The sequence below is a fragment of the Athene noctua genome, chromosome 7 (genome assembly GCF_965140245.1).
Source record: "Athene noctua chromosome 7, bAthNoc1.hap1.1, whole genome shotgun sequence".
Lineage (NCBI taxonomy): Eukaryota > Metazoa > Chordata > Aves > Strigiformes > Strigidae > Athene > Athene noctua.
Window position 1 is genome coordinate 22,345,642 of NC_134043.1, and position 18,113 is coordinate 22,363,754.

Consider the following 18,113-nt stretch of genomic DNA (forward strand, 5'->3'; position numbering starts at 1 on the left):
CAGCTCTGCCTTTCATTTGCCACATTCAGTGTAAACTACTAAAAAGAAGCTGACAAGTTATCTGATTATCATTGCTAATTAGCCACAGTAGCATAAAACCATCAACTTCTCTAAATAGATGTCAACCTGTAGATCATTAATTAGAAGGAACCTTTAATGTTTTTCAACAATGACAACTTCTAGAAAGTGTAATTTCCTTTGAAACATCTGAAATGCTATATGGTTCCAGCACTTTTTAAGCAGAGCTCTAAAAGAGGAGAAACAATTATAAACACCTACTAAAAGTGATAGTACAATGTGATTCCAAGTTATGCATTTGTCTATCTGAAGAGATTTCACAAGCTCTCAGATCTACAATTAAGTATTGTAGGAAAACTGAATGACATTTGATCCAATATTCATAAAGATAAAAGAAACTACCTCTACAATGTGCCTGCTTACCTCTCAGTTAAAATTAAGAGTATGCAGATTAAAAAAAAAAAAAAAAAAAAAAAAATCACGACAGAAGAACCTCCAGGTTCAATGCTAAATAATGAGAAGTTTAAAAAAACACCCCTGGGCTTTGAACTGGCAATAATCTCACAGTGCAAGAAGGCATACGGAGGGGGAAAGGCTCCAAACAGTGTGACTGATTTCATGTCAACCCAGGAAGCCCAAAAGGAAAAGAATTAAAAGGCTTTAATGAAATTGCATTCTACCTTTCCCCCAAATGAATCTTTGCTCATTTCCTGCAAAACACAGGGAAAGTAAATCTGGATTAAAGCAGGATTTCATTGCTCAAATTTCCAATCAGCTCAATATATGAAAGAAGGTTTTAGTTTGTTTTACAGGGAAATAGAAGCATCACATACATCACACATTTATCTTAGTTGAAATCTCCTTAGGTGCTCTGTCTCTATTTGTCTTGACTCCTGTAGCTTAATTATTTACTGTAATTCTAGCATTTGGCATAGAATTAAATCTAACCAGGTGTCATCCAATTACTGTTTTCAATTTTTAACTAAAATTCGGGGGGTTGTCCCATTCTTCACTTTAGCTGATTACTTTGCAAATTCCTGATATGCTTTGCTGAACACAATACAGAAAAAGAGTAAATTATTAAGAACATTCAAGAGATGTACTAAAAGAGGGCTACTCATTAAAAAGAACAATCATTAAAAAAAAAAAAAAGAATGTCAGTGCACAGAAATACCACTCTAATTAAAATGTGAGACGATTATAAGTAAGTAATTTTAAATTGTCAGCCCTCAGGAAATGAACTAGTTCAGAGTCAGGTAGATGGATGCTCGGTGGCATTTTTGCTCTTGATTTTGTGTGAGTACATCTCCAAGAGAAACCAAGAAAATTATACTACTGCAGGATTAGCCCATAGGTAATTCACAGTACCTATTAAATTGTACATCAGAATTTCATTGGTATATTCATTTTCTTTGCCCTCCTTTCTCCCTTCTCATTACTCCCAAATCCTCAGTCCCCAAGGAAAGTCTCACTCAAGGTCTTCAAACACTAGGTCTTGGCAGGAGCATAATCTTACAGACAGGCTTCTCTGTCATTTAAACGTGCACAGCGCTGTACAAAGGAGTATGAATACTGACACTGGCCTGTCGCCTACAGCAATGTCACTATACATCATCCTACAGACAGATTAAGTAGATTCGAGTGAAGGCAACGTCTAAAAACCACTGAATTATTAATTTGAAGATTCAACTATTACACTGGTTGATGGAAAAGCATGTTTCTCCACGCCATTCTGGAAATAGCTGCTATAGCTCCTCTCTACTTGGTCTTATTGTGCCTATTCATTACTGGCCTCACTTCATGCAAATGTTCACTGTGATTTCTGAGGTATGATATCACACCATATAGGTTCATACTTAGAATAGCCTTCATTCTCAGACTAATAAAGACCTTACAATGGCAACAAAATTTAGTCATATTGGCCAGGGATGCATTTAAGTTGATGATATATCCTTGCAGAGATTTAGGATGTAAATCAAATTTGATGCACTAACTTTTGTAACTTTTGCGTTACAGAAAAGTTTCTGCACAAATCATGTTTTGCCAAGATGCATAAAGAAAAGATAAACAGCTATCCTAAAAAAGAGATCAACAACAGAAACCTTAAAAAAATGTCATTAAACTCTTAGCTATTGAAAAGAGGAGAAAAAATAAATACTAGAAGGCAACCTAGCTGTGATCTTCTGGCCTTTTAACTCAATATAGGATCCAAACATGAAAAAAATTAGCATATATGTAGAGAGAAAGACCATTAAAGGAGATGCTTGCACTTCCAGCTACATTTCCCAAAATTCAAAAGTTTACACAAATATTATGAATCAGCAATGAAAATACACACCCTGGCTAAGCAATCATTGATCTCATAATTCACAACAATATGTCATCTTTGATTCCACACATAAAGAGTGCTGAAGAAATAAAAAGATCCTCAAAATATCCACCAGAAAGATGCAGAAGCAAACAGCAATTTAAACACTGTAAACTACACAATACAGTGAAATCCTGGCCTTTACATAGCAATGTGGTACTTTGCAAAAAATTGCAACAAAGCGAGAATTTCTTTAAGTACACACAAGCCTGAAAAAAAATGATACTGGCATGGTTTTGTAACCTGCACTAATTTAACAGAACTGGTGACAAAAATCAATACCAATATTTAATAAATAATTCATATTATTTTAATACTAATACATTTATTTTCTGGAAGATTTTCATAATCTCTGTTCAAAGTAGGTCATTGGGACCTAAGGGGACACCAAAAATCAACAAAGGAAATTTAAGTGACCTGAAATATATAGGTTACAGAAATATTAATTACATTAGATTTCTGAAGAATGTTCTTAATACTTCGTGTCTAGAAAGAAAAGTTCTTTTTTATAAAGAAAGCAGGTTTTTATGATTTTTATATATATATATGAATGATTTTATAAAGCAACTAAACTAGCAGTCCCTTTGGTGCTGAACCATTAAGAACAGAAAAAATTCAAACATTCTCAGGTACTAAATCCTCATCAAAAAAGGTAGAACAGGCATTCCATGTTAGATAAGGTGAGCCCGATAACAGATACTACATGGAATATTGCATGAGTATGTAGATCTGGTATGCTTTGCAGTAACATTAAAGAACTCATTGTTCAAATGCGAAGTTGCCCTAGTGATCTCATTTGCCCTCTGCAAAACTGCTGAGAGTACAACATCCAGCCAGCGTCTCTAGTTTATGACATGAAGCATGAAGCACTTTGAGATTCCTCAAAACAATCATTAATGTTAGTCCCGTGATGCTCCTTCTTGACACTACCTTCACTTAGGTAGTTTTTTAGATTCCAGCTGCAGTTTTGCTGATAACAGTTACCCCACGGGCAACAAGGCTTATAGAGCAAAGGTTGGAGACCCAGGTCCTCTACTACTGGCAATTACAAGGGGCAGTATTTTTATTCCATTTATAAGTTGCATGTTTAATTCCAGTAAATCCAGAATTAGATAATCAAGGAAGAATCATGATACTATCATTTGAGCAAGTATTCAGGTGAAACTACTTGTAAAAACATCCAGTTTATTACTGGGAACACTCAGGTATTGCTAACAAAATCCTTCTAAAACATCACAGAAGCACGTTTGAAAATACTGAGGATTAGGCAAAATAATATAATTTTCACCATTTTCCTTCTGAGACTTGGAATTTCTTTCATGATCTAATGGGTTTTTTGAAATGAGAGTCTCACATGATCTCAACATTCAAGGAGCTGAAACTTAAGGATACCAAATATTTTACAATAATCACAGTGTGGCCAAGATTTCTAACCAGAGATTTTACTAGTATTGGTTACCCATTACTAAAACTGTACTGTTTCATGTGCAGTTATTCTAGTCTGAAGGGGACACACACACACACAGAGGACACTATCAAAGTAAAAAACTTCCACTGCCTATGGGTGCATGTTCAAAGCTTCTCTCTGCTTATCCTGTCATTTACTGGGCACGTCCTGAACAGTCAAAAGTGGCTGTAGAGCAGAGAAATAAACTTTTAGGCAGTTTCCATTCTATCCAATGTAAAATAAAAGTGCATAGGATTAATTCTGCCCAGTGTGACCTCCTTGCCTAGAGGTTTTTCAAGTCTCCTGCGGCACATTAGCTATCTCCTATTTCCCTGCTCATAAGTGGGAGCTGCTAGCAGCAGTTGCTGTATAATTACTTACTTGATTCGGTCTAATGAGCTTAAACTAAGAGTTGAGCAAAGAAAGCAGATTAACAATTTGAACGCACACGTAATACACAGACACACACACAACCAGCATGACTGCCGGGTCAATACATGGGGCTGAGGAAATGCACTTCAACCACTCTTGCTCCAACAAGATAGGTTCATTTTTACTGCAGGGCAATTAAACTGTGTGAAGAGGGGGAGACAGGAAGAGATGGGCTGCAGTCACAGGCTGGGGAGAGGACTGGAGACACGGCTACTCCATCCTTAGCAGCCAGATTAGTACCAAAGGAGTGGCACTCAGCCTGCGCTGCCCGTCACATGCTCCCAGATGTCGCCTAGCAACAGCAAAGCCCAGAGAAAAAGTTCTCCCTCTCTCAACTTCAAATCTGTGTCTGAGACCGACTGAGGGGAAGCTTATTGTGCGCCAGACTAAGCATCTGTTTCTTTCCTACAGCCTTCTGTAAACTACTGCATATACCACACGTACGCAAGCCTGTCCACTCATATCCCACAGACAGAGGCACAACCTGGCTACGTGCAAGTGCCACAGCCTGTGCACTTCTCAGCAAAAACAACTCTGGGTACAACTTTAGTGGTCACCAAACCTGCTCTTGGAATGCAGGTGAACTCTGCTCTGCAAAACCACACACACTTCAGTAGCAAGAAGGGCACAAAGATCGCAAGGAAAAAATGCAAAAACTCTGGGGTGATTGGTTGGGGTTTTTTTTACCTTATCCACAGCCAGTTAGTACTCTCTACAGGATAAACTGCCCACTTGCATGTCTGTAAAACTCTGAGTTCAGACCATGGAGCTGCAAAGTCTGAACTGTCCCTCCAAATTTAGCAACATTTGTGTGTTGCTGTCTTGTACAACCAGAAAAAAAGTTTGTACAAACCAGAAAAACAATCAGAAAAAACATCCTGGGATAGTTTAAAACCAAGATGAAGTGAAGCAAAAGAGCCAGTGGTGGTTTGTAGTGTTTTCTATGGCACTACATCCTTTTCCACAACAGAAATCGACTCCATCAAATGCCTCCTGGAAAGAGCCAACTGTCTCCCCTAGCTATTAGAAAGAACTTGAATCGGCTCCCATTAACCCCCTACTTTCAGGCACTTTGGTGTTTTTCTCATAGAAGTCCCCAGGACAGGGATGTGCTCCTTGCGGTGCAAGTCCCATTCCGGAGAGGCTGGAGCATAGTGCTTACCTTGGCAACTGCCCTGCACTATGCATGCAGTGAATAATATGAGCAGTTTGCAAGCAGTTGCTGCTCTTCCATCCATCCGATGGTGAGGTCCCATCTGGGCTGGGATGCTCCAGCTCCCTCGGAAGCTAGCTCCTCCACTCCGGGATGCTGATCTGCACAGCAGCAGCACAAGGAGCCTGGTGTCTTTTTCTTATCCCTCTAGCTGCAGAAGAAAGGCGTGTTCGCCTGTTGAGACATCGCGTTTTCTATAAACTCCCACCCTCCAGACATTGCATAAAGCTCTTTATACCCGGCGGCCCCGGAACTAGCATGAGGGAATCAGGCACTGCTCCAGGCCCTGCAGCCACAGGCTGCTTCTGCCCCTCCTTCCACACTGGGCAGGGTAGTCAGGATGATTCCCAGTGCCTGCACTTTGCAGTCCATTGGTGCTACACTGTGTATTTTGAGTAGATCAGGGGAATTTCAGATTGCAAGAGAAATATGTCCTAGGTTTTAGTGTCCCAAAGGCACACTCCAAACATGAAAAGTATTTTTGACAACTCTGAAAAGCATCACAACAACTACTTACCAATGCAGGGGATAAATCTTAGAATTTTTATTATTGTTATTCCTCACATAAATATTGTGAAAGAAAAACTATAGGGATGAAACTTCTGCATTTTCCTAACAGAGAGAATCAGTTTGGTAAAGTGCTTTGGCTGTGAATGCTTAAGATACCAGCTGAAGGCACCTTACTCTGGTTCTAACTCTCCAACAGTGTGCAGCACACGTGAAATGTCTGCCTGCGTTTTACTGCTGCCATTTCAGGAATCAGATACCTACTAACAAGGGTAGAACAGTGCATAGTAGCACAGGGGAAAGATAAAGATACTGTAGTACTTCAGGATAGAATGCACTCTTGGGAAAAGGGCAAACATTTTGGAGGTTTTGCTTGCAGGATTCAGAAGACTCATGCATAAACTGTGTGAAGTTAAACCATTATTTTATTTTGTATTAGTAAGAAATAGTTTTCCATACAGAAAATTTAGTTATACCAAGCTGTTCCTTCCTCTGTATGTGTGCATCCACACACATGCATGCAAACAATTACTACTGTGCATACATACCATGGGAGAAAGATGGGTCTATTTGTCTTGCAAGAGGCTTTGTCAGATTCATTTTAATGACACGACCTTTATAAATTCCATATATTGTTTACATTAGCTTCATGCCATGTTCATTATACTGCAATGCATGTTTGCTGATGCTGCAAACTTAAGCAATATCTCAAAGCATTAACTCTTCTTTTTGCCATGGACTGCAATTGCAGTTAAGGGGTAGAAGTGCCTGCATTATTCTTGCAAAAGTTGTGGAGGAATATATGGTAGTTTATTAGCAGACTGATTTTTCTCGAGATCCTGTAGGATGCTAACCCCCCTAAACCTCTCCATAAAGCTTTTCTATCTATCGAGATAGGAAAAAAAAAAAAAAAAAAAAAAAAGCGGGGGGGGGGGGGAGAAGGGGGAGAAGATGTGGCGTGTAGGCTTTTGCAAGGTTGTGATTTATGCAGGTTCAGGGCTGTTTGGTGTAGTGGTACGACACAGCACCGGGGTCAAGCCACAAGAAACACTGGGGGCAGATCAGAATATTCAATTAGCTTCCTGGCACCTCTGAATCACAAAGAGAGGATAAGATCTCTCCATCACAAGATCCAGAGCTGCTGGGGGAAGGGGGGGACCTACCCTCTTCAAATCTCTCTCCTCCCTCCCACCCTCTCTCCTTTCACTGTAGGAGAACAGTGCTTGAAACATTCCTTTCTGCACGGAAGGACTTTTCCTATTGTTGTTTTCTTTGTGTTTCAGTGTTGCCAACTTACTGGAATTCTTGTCGTGGTTTCACAGCAAGGCTCAGGCTGACCAAACGGAACCAGCTGCGTTTGTGTATGGGGCCACTGCTGCTTTAATCCCCCAACAACGCTGATGGGGAGGGAAGGAAGGGATCCTCAGAGGGGAGCAAGCAGATCCGCTCTGTACAGATGGGTGCCTGAAAAGCCAACACACAGATTGACCGTACTTAATTAGAAGGGGAATTGTTTAAAGCAGTTCACACCCCAGCAACACACAGACAGGGTAAACAGTGCTTGGAAACTGCAATCCCAGATTGAGAGCTATGTGAACTCTTCTGTCACTGCATTTTTGAGGTGACCTGGATATAAGCTTTGGGAGGCACCTACTTATGTTTCACTCCCACATAGCTGGCAGCCAGAAGGTGTGCTCCTGCCCTATTCGCCATTACTATTTCTATACATCTATATTTCCCACAGGGTGGTGAGCAAGAGGGATTCTCAAACAGGAATGGTGGGGACGCTGTTGATAGCGAGGGGAAGCCCTGTGCTGAAACAGTGGGTCAAGCCCTCCCTACCCATTATTCTTTGCACTTGTAAGACAAAATTTGCATTCAGAGACAAATTAACTGATCAGCCTGGATGCTTCACTGCTGAAGAATGATAGTCACTAAGGAGCCAGCACAGGACAGTGCTGTTCTCCATTTAGTTCATCTAAAATTTTCTCCTCTCACTTTACCATGGTACCTCATAATCCAACCAAAGGGACCCTTGTCCTGCTGGACACCATCAAATGGGACTGCAAGATCAGATTCTAAACACCTCAAGGCTTTCCCATAACTACATCCAAAATCACCCACACCAGTGTAACACATCTCTCCCTCTCAGCTTCCTGTTGACTAAAATGTCAGCTGATTGTTTTCTGCCTGAACTAGATTTACGGATTTTTAATTGATTATTTCAGGTTTAAGAAGATGCAGATGACATCTGTTTGAAGGTTAGAGGGAGAAAACATGGGCAATGTGGTTGTTGACTAAACTCTGCTTTTAATTCAAAATGCAGTTTGGGATGTGTTTGCTTGCCTAGTTTTTGCTGTAAGCAAACAACCAGAAAAGCTGTTAAAGGTGTAATTTAGAATGAACAACCACATTGCTTACACATTAAAGATGCATGCTAAGCACAGAAGTTAAAAATCAAAAGGCTTGATTTTTGACCAGGGTTCAGTTCTAACTTGGTGTCCAAACTCATCCAATTCTTAACAGACAGACAGAAACACCAGGGTTGATGTATGACTAGATAAAGATACAAAGCTGATGGATAATTTAAAAAAAAAAAAAACAAAAAAAAACCCAAAACAACAAAAAAAAAAACACCAAAACAACAAACCAAATGCATTTACTAAAAGAAACTGTGGGTCAGATCTGCACCTGTAAATTTGTCTCTTCTGAACTTCTCAGGGCTAGGACCATTTACAGAGGCTGAGGATCTGCCCAGTGCATTAGCCAACAAAGCTGTAATTGCCATTGGCATTTGGTAATCTTGTGGTCATCTGTCCTTGGATGAACCCCAGTTTTTCCACATAGAAAACATTTTACATTACAAGCTGTGTTTCCAATTTCACATTTAAGTTCCATCATTAAATCCTATGCCTTTATCATTACAAGGTTTGTTGTCATTTTTGTTTAATCATACTGTAAAGCAAGTCTACCTGCAGCCATGCTCATTTTTTGAGAGAACACTAGTAATGACAAGTCATACAAATCTAACCCAAAAACTCTGACTCTGTCTAAATAATAATAAATACCCAACAGCAGCAGTTAATTCTTCAGATTTCATCTATCTTTGCTGTTCTACAATTTAAAGTTTCCCATTCTGTAACTTAACCTCTGTTTTACAGCAAGCAACAATATTTGTGTGTGTTACAGACTTATTTTCTTAACAGGCTATTAATGGCAGAAGGGTCCCTTTAGAGGTACTACTCGAGGCATTTCCTTCACCTAAGGCCCAATTCAGTTTGCATCAAAGCCGTCAGATATCAGGGAGAGCAGACCTAGTTATTTTCATGGGGGTCCACAGTAGCAATGTGTATTTAGACTTCACCATTTAATCCTTACAAGTACATATAGTGTGAGCAAAAGTTTCCATAAATAGGAAGGTCATGTTTTAGGGTACTGAGCTGCATTTTGTAGAGAGAACTGGCATTGATTTCATCTCTACAACATATGGAAGAGAAAAGCAGAAAACAGCCCCAAAACAGCAGAAAACAAGTTCACCCAGTTTCTAAGTCACATCACATTTCACAGTACCTAAAACAATGGCAGTTATTTGCCAAGGAGGTAATTTTTTCCAAGGATTTAAAGAACAAAACCCACCTAATCTCAAACTAAGAAAAAGAGGGCCTTAGTTGATAGGGTTCCCAAACTTCTAATGCATATTCATAACTAGAGCACAGATTTCCAGAAGACTGGATCAAAGGTGGATCCCCACCCCACATGAATGTGAGAAACATTAAACTAAGGAGATGTAAATCAAGCCAGAACAGAAATTGCAGAGTCAGGATTGCACATGCAGCATGTGGTGAGAAGTTTCCTCAAGGTCTCCTGGTTAGTGACACATTACAACTTCTCTCTTTCAACTTGGAATTTTATCACTGTGCCCTGGATCAAGTAGTGCATGGGAACAGCACACTTTTTGTTTGCCACTGAACAAGTGAGACTAACAGAGAAGCAATGACTAAGTGATCTTCCAAACACCCCGTGTATTTCACCAGCAGAACTGGGCCTGTGATGGAGTTTAACAATAACTGTACAGAGATGAGTTAGTTTACCTGGAATGCAGAAGGAAGCAGAGAAAGACTAAACATTTTCCACTTGTCCCCTCCACCCTTTGGTCAGCACTGTCTGGTTCAGCCTGCAAGTCCCTGTGCCCTGTGCTGGAGTCACAGTCACAAAGGAAGGGCAAGTATGCTTTATCCCAGTTATACCTCTAGTTGCCAAAGTTCTTGGTACTTGCCTTACCGCAAGAAGATTTCTTTGGCACTTTCTCTGTCCCTGAGGAACAGAGGTCCTCATGTTTTCTCCAGTTCACTGGCCCTTCAGTGCCTGCTCTGCCCTGCAAGGAAGCCACATACGGAATTTGTACTTGAAAAGGAATAGGAGGTAAAGAGGCATTTCCAAATTACTTGTGTTCTAAAAACTTTTGAGGGTACTAACAAGGGAAATAGGGTAGGTTGGAATAACTCTGAACACCTTTTACAAGGGCAGACTGAGCTATGCTGAGAAAAAGCAAGACTGGAGTCCTTGTCTTCTTGATGTTTTTCCAGCCACACTTCACTCTACCAACCAAACCTGGGCATTGCAACACCACAAGTACATATCCCAAGAGTGCTCATAGGGTAGAAAATAGTTACTCTGTGAATATCTATTCTGGGTTTCACTGTAGTCATGTATAAAACAAAACCAATAAAAACTTCAGCATTTTCCATATTTATTTAGGTGTTTTGTATAATTATATTCACTTTTAATGCTATGCATTTCAACACAGTATTCCATAAAGGAGAGAAACACACAGCATGTCTTTCAAAATAAGAGCCAATGTATCTTCACATCTGAAGCCAGTAACTCAGAGGCAGTTTAGATACACAAGGACCTGCTGTTTTTCATAGCATACTAACTCATTCAGTATATTAGCAGACTGCTTTTGGGTAATCAATGAGGATAAAATAGTGAAGGAAAGCCCCTGCCTCGTGTATTGCAGAAATGTAAGAGTAAATGAAACAAGAAAGAAGGAAAGACAGTTTACCACACTAGGGAACACTACTTTAGCTCTGCCTATGCCATAGCCTTTTTTTTCTTTTTATATATATATATATATATATATATATATGTATATAATAGGAAGTCACTTAAAACTTCTGAAGCATTCATTATTTTCTGATTTAAGACACCTGGGCTTATTTAGCAAAACGTGAAACACTCATTGCCATAACCAAAGTTGAGGAGAGTTGTTCTTTAAAGGTGTAATACCAAGAACTCTGAAACTCTAAGCCCTTCAGGTCTTAATTAAGGTACCAAAAAAAACCCCCAAACCAAAGCATATTTTAACCACTAATTCTGTGCATCGATTCCCTATGCATAAAACTAGATTAATCTCTCGGGCACTTTGCAGATGAGAACTAGAAAAAAATCTGAGATGAAACTAGTAAACTGCTTCTCAGTGAAAAAAGTATAAAAGGCAGTGGGAGAACATAGTATACCATCTATCTCAGCTACTGTTACAACTAAATATGGATGTGAAGTTATGATAACACTGAGTGAACCTAGTATGAGACAAGATTACTCTTCTTTTATGTATCATTCAAGCTACAATGTTCTACAAATTTCTTTTGCTCTCACTTCCCACAGAGATAGTTTAAAAACTTAATTATCAAATAGGCAACAGTATCTACCATGTATCATATGTTAAATTACCTATTTTCACTGGTACATTTCTCTATTAATAATAGATTTGAGGTCTGTTCAGGATAAACACCATTGTAAGTGGAACTCTCACATATACTAAGAACTCATTCCTTCAACAGTCAGGATGAAATCCTTGAGATCTCACAAAAGCAATCCATCAAAAACACCCGAGAAAAGATAAATAAAAAGCCTTCAGATCAGTAGTATTAATGAGAATTTCAGGCCAAAGCCAGAGTAGTAACAGTAAGCAAATGAGAACATGGTTTATCACTATAATGGTTGCAGGTGACAGATTCTCATAGTTTTGATATTTATTTCAGAGTGTCAGAGATCAACCTCTGCCTACTTAATAGAAAAGCTGAAAATATGGTCTTACTACATAAATGTTGTGAACAAGACTTTGTGCTTATTGAAAAAGAGGACTAGATAGCAATAGGCCTACGAAACACTGTCTGAGAACAAAGTTACTCTGTATATGACCAAAATCTAGCTACCCTGTAACACCCTGTGCATGCCATTGATCTATATACTGAGATATTTACAGTATAAATATATTTTGTTATATTAAATTAAATGGAAAAAATATGAAGAAAACAATAGCTCAAGATAAGCCGCATCTTAGCAATTCTTAACTGATTGCTAAGGAGCAATACCCAAAATATTTGCTTTGAAAATAGTACCTGATTCAGCCAACCTGCAAAACTACTTTGACAAGAAGAGACCAAACTCATGAATGCAGGAGGTCAAAAGGATTACAATAATTGAAAAAAAAAAACAACCTCTCCTCCTTGGGGGACTTGTTCACAGGAATGAGATATAGGACAGTTCAGTGAGCACAGACTTTGGTAAGAGGGTAACTGGCTTGAGAAGTCCACCCTTCCCCCTTTACCCATCTTCACTCAGAACTGCAGCACTGCAGTTCACACTCCTTTTTGTCCCCTCAGTTGTGCAGGTCCTCAAAAGAGCGCTGACCACCGTGCCTGCCTCACAGCACTGTCCCACAAGCACAGGATAGAGCTGCAAATGGCAGTAAGGGGCTCTACACCCTTAAAGTGACTTTACCACTCATGCCAACATCTCATCAGATTGCATTTTACAACCCAAGAGGAACAGGCTAACATGCCTGGAGATGCTAGATCCACCTGAGCTACCATCAGGAGAGCACAGATTGTTATTTTAATAGCTACTTCATAGAATAGAGAATTGTGAGGTGAAAGTTTGTCATCAAAAACCAGCATAATGGTATGTTTTGTATTTTGCAAGATATCTAACTGAATCTCTCCTTCCTCTCAGCACTTATTCTTGCATACAGAAGTTATTATTGTATAATCCAGTTCCAAACTTTAAGAATTTTCCTGATTAGGATACTTCTAAAGACATCAGTACAGTAAAGGGTACTTCCTGCTGTTTTACTGGTTTGAATACAGAGAGATCAACATTATTCAGATGAGATCTTAAAATAAAATCAACAGGAAAGTTACTTTTATGGTGCTTATCTTGAGAAATTTCAGATACGTAACACTTGAGTTTCTAGTGTAGCTGCACTGGACCGTAAGCTGAAGGGTATATTCAACAAACTGGAACACATTCTTTACTCATTTTGCCTAAATTTCCACTGGAAGAGTAGTTTGTGAGTCTGAAAAAAATGTATGAGAACAGAGCTATGCAACATATCCATTGTAATTACTGATGTCTTAGAAGGCTTTGTGGGGGGTGGTCATTGGGTTTTTTTCCTCTTTATCTTATTCCTCTTTATCTATTTTCCTAATAGATAAACAATTGTGTTTAATTGTCATTGTAAGTCAGAGCCACAAGCTATTAGATGTAAATAGGTTACATACCACATTCCCCTAGATATTAAAATTCCTTTTGTTCCTTAAGAATGACTTTTTAATGTTTAGCCTTTCTAGAAAAACTGGACCTATGTTACATTGTGTCAGACACTTTAAGAGATACTAATGAAAATGCCCTAGGTCCCCATAATCCTTTGTGGCTGATTAAGTACAGTAGAAGGCGGCCACGAGCTTGAACACTCATATTGACCTGAAAGTAATGTTTTATTCATATTGTAGTCAAAACTCCAGAAATAATTAAGAGGACAAGCCTCAAACCTTAGACCTTTGAATTATGAAGCCGAATACCCAGTTAATTATTGCACAATGGAAAAGAGGGAGTGGGGACTCAGCATTCCTGATATATTACTATTGCCATCTACCTGTGAAAAGCTGATGGGTGATCAAGCACATACCATAAGTATGTCTTCAGTTCCTAAAACATTCAGATGATTTCCACAGGTTCCAGTTAAAAAGCTTTCTTCTGGATTAAGAAAAAAAAAAAAAAATTAGACATTCAGTTAAATTCTGGCTCCATTAAACTAACAAGGGAAAACTCCAAAGTACAGTAGTTTCAGCTAAGACTCATCAGCAGTCAGTGACCAGCTGCCCATACTATTATTCAGATGAAACACAAAATGCCTGGATCTACTGCAGGAAGGAAAGAAGGTATTTTTCAAGAAGGATGACAAAACCCCATGCCTGACTTCAGAAACTAGGTATCTAGTTCTTCTAGATACAAGCAGGAACTCATCGTAATCAGCAGCCAGTTCTTCCAGTCAACCTTTCAGACAACTAGTCCCCTGAATTTTTATTAGCTGTTGAGTAGTCTTCAAGGCTTGTCACCTTTCAAGCATAATAAAGTGATTCAACCTGAAGAGCAAAGGCACATATATGAATGGTGAAGTTCTCATTTAAAAAGCTGTCATCATCTAACAGGCAGATGATGGTATTAAGAAATGCTGCAGTAAAGACTAATGAATAGAAACTCTGCTGATCCATGTTTAGCTTTTCCAGCAGAAGTAGATGTCTCTCTCCTTACATTCAGCAATCAAAGAAACCTAGTGAAAATTCAAGACAAACATTTACACCCTCAGTAATCAACACAGGCATCCTACACTATGATTTACTCATATCTGTCCCTTTATGCACCTCATTGCCCATAATCACTGTTGATTCCACCTTGCTTGGGCTTTGATAAGTCTCATGAAAGTAGTAATACATTAGCTTTAGATGAGCTTTTTCATGTTTTAAATCAATCCGGATAACTGAACTTCAACAAAACTTACAGAACACATTCAAAATACATGAAACTTCTTATGTTTTACTATCATCCAACTTTTCCAAATGTTATCAGACTACTACTGTTTCAAATACTGAAGAACTGACTACAATCAGCAGAGATTCAAATGATATATATTATTATTACTATATTTATATATATATATATATATATATAATATTGCCAGCACTCTTCCATGTCTGCACCAAGGTCTTTTTGATGAAACAGAACATTAAAGCCAAATTCTGCTTAGAGCTACAGCACCAAGAACAATTCACTGTTCTCTCAATGGACATCATGCTCCTCCCTTTGTTCGTTTCTGTTGCTATACCCTCACTTATCCCAGTATGGATCACATATTCTTCTAAACTGACATTTCCTTTTCCTTACTTCCCAATATATTCTTGTCTTCCTAATATCCCCTTGCGGGCATTGCAGGCCTCTTTAAAGATTAATTTACAAGAGACAGAAAACAGGATTGCAAACAAAAAGAATGTAATCAATATGTGCAGTAGTTCTTACTACTCTTCTTATAGCACAACACAATTACTTCTGCAAACTGACATATTGATCAAGTTGCAGTTCATGATATAAGGTCACATTCACAACTATGAAGCTGCTGGTCTGAACTAACTTACAGGTATAAATACTTCATACAAACGGAATATGGTTTAGGGTCACATGAGCAGATCCTACTCCAGACCACAATTAAAGTGCACATCAGGAAGAGATGAAGGTACAACAGTATAGCCTCTGTATTTTCCTAGTTCCCAGTGATCTCTGGACAACTATGTAGGAGATAGAGCAGTCTGTTGACTACTTACTATGCCCATGATGTTTAAATCCCCATAAACCAGGATTAGGAAAGGACAAAAGGTACTTTAAAGCCACCTGTCATCATCTCACACTATCCAGAGTTAAACACAGTGAAAGACTAAGGATTTGTGGGCAGTTTTCCATTTTAGTTTGACCTTTAGGTTTTAACAGTATAATAATCAGGTTAAATTAGAAGAACACTATTGAAAATACCATTCTCTCTGGGATTCAGTTAAGGGTTAGAATACAAGAATAAGGGATTTCCCATACTCTAAAATACCAAAGAGAAGCATTATTATTTTTGAGATTAAAAACCCTGTCACAACTGACCATTTTCCACAGGGACAAGATTGTACTCCATGCCCTCATTTCTATGCTGCAGGAGATGCCTTTTTTTTCCCACAGCAAAAGGTAGTTTTCCATGGGTCACATTCCCAAAATCAGGCTAAAGAATCTATCATCCCTGCTGATGTTTCACTCTTTCTAAATATAGAGGACATCGGGATATTTCAAGTAATGCTTTTCATTAAAACTTAGTATCTAGGAGCCTAATGATACTTTTACACAGTTCCATCCAATTAAGTCTTCATCCTAATTGAACCTTTGGGTGCCACTATTAAATAAGCATGTAAAATTATTCTCATAAGTGTTCTATTACTAAAGCCTGGATAATAGCTGCACTGGGCACCAGTACCTCCAGTATTTTTAAGTAGTTTAGATATTAATATATACTTTGATTTCTATGTATGGACATGCACAGGTTCTAAATACAAAATTTAAATGCTACCTCCTGCTCTGGAAAACACAGTAATATATTAACTGATGCTTGCAACCTGCTTACACAGATTTATGATAAAACCATTCTGCTATTCATAGCAACTGCTAGCTAGCTAAGTTCTATTGCTTTCAAAATTTCAAAAGCCAGTACTACATTTTAAAGAATTATTAACAGTGTCTAAAAACCAGATAAGCATTTATAGGAAAGGAAAATCCAGTCCACACACTAAGATTTAATTCTGGTATCAAATCACTACTAGAAAACTAGCCTCCAATATACAAGATACTGGGATGATTTACAGGAGCTATGGGAGTCAGAGACACTTTTTCCCTACTCTCCTCTTTCTACCTTTCTTCCATAGCATTCCCCCACCCAGCTGTTAAGCATGATCATAAGCAGCTCTTACTATGTGCACTACAGCTACAGACAACCCAGGAACACAGCTATATTTTGTGCAGTTTAACTGAAAATATCTTCTCTGGGTTCAATCCATTTTGTATTTGTGAAGAACAAGAGTAGACAAACATGATTCGTCTATTCTCAAAAGTTCAATTATACCAGAAAAATTTACAGAAAAGACATAGAACTAATTCAGTGTTATTTTAGATGATGTGGGGAAAGGACTAAGGAAGAAGAAGAAAATGTGGGCACATCTTAGTGTTTCTACCACATCCCATTCTCTCAGATGTGCTCAGTCTGAACAAGCTGTATAAGCACAGAAATTCTCATATCAGATTCCCAAACAGAATCTTTGCCCTTAATTTAAACACCTACAGGAATATGGTATTTGTCATATATTTAATACATTGCTGTGCTGGCACACATGCTTGCTGAAGCACAAAATCAGTTAACAGCAGGCTGTATTGTGCCTTCTGTACAAAACAGGTCAATATTTTTAGGGACTTCATCACACACTATTGCTCTTATTGCATTGCTTAGTTTAAAATCCAGTCACAGAAGGTAGAGGACAAAAATAAATGCAAATCACTATAAACAATTTGAATACACTATGGCTTGGTCATTTTACCCTGCAAGAGAAAAAATATTTCCTTTTAGTTTTAATGTCATTTTGATCTGTACGTCTGCATTCTAAAACAAAATCACTGTCACTTGTTTCCTTAAGATAAAACAAAAACAAAAACAAAAACAAAACATCGGTGAGAAAGAACAGAGGTAAAGTTTTGTGGGCAACAGTAGCATATACATTTTCGGACTACTTTGCAACCAGAATAATTTGTTGAATTTAGTTTTGGTTTATTTAAACTATCTGGCAAAATCTGTTCAGATTTGGATTTGCAGTTCTTTTAGTATTTGGTTTACACAATTTTCCACAAGGAATGAGAGAGAAAAAGGAGTCAACAGAATCTATCAATTCAATTGCAACATCAAAAAAGAGCTGTTTCACGTGCACATTTGCAGAAATGAGCCGTATTTTTCCTGAATTTGAATCTGCGTGTGACATGCTAGAAGCTGACTCAAATTCTGCAGCTAGAGGCCACTCATTTTCTCAGCAGATTTCTTCAGGTGAAAAAGTGGGAGATGGTTGGAAGGAAGCCTGGTTCTTTTAATCTTATCTAAGCACTCCTGAAAAGAGTTACAGCTGAAGATAAGGGATGTTGAGTCACATGCCTTTTCTGCCTTAGAGTTCTTATCACATAAGGGGAATGATCCCATTTCTACAACACCAATTTTAAGC

General features: G+C 38.4%; 1 protein-coding gene and 1 long non-coding RNA gene across 5 annotated transcripts in view; both read right to left on the bottom strand.

The window, feature by feature from the left end:
* The window catches only part of LRP2 (LDL receptor related protein 2), a 128,517-nt gene extending 122,871 nt beyond the window's left edge, over positions 1–5,646 (bottom strand). For all 4 annotated transcript variants that reach the window (XM_074910085.1, XM_074910083.1, XM_074910084.1 and 1 more), the window contains exon 1: positions 5,428–5,646. In XM_074910085.1, coding sequence (XP_074766186.1) covers positions 5,428–5,521 — 94 coding nt within the window. In that variant the 5' untranslated portion in view covers positions 5,522–5,646. The remainder of the gene's footprint in view (positions 1–5,427) is intronic.
* A 1,386-nt stretch (positions 5,647–7,032) lies between these two features.
* Positions 7,033–14,096, bottom strand: LOC141962606 (uncharacterized). The gene is made up of 3 exons (XR_012633968.1): positions 13,958–14,096; positions 10,267–10,360; positions 7,033–7,449 (listed from the first exon to the last, which is right to left on the bottom strand). It is a non-coding gene; the product is annotated as an uncharacterized LOC141962606 (long non-coding RNA).
* Positions 14,097–18,113: the final 4,017 nt, after the last annotated feature.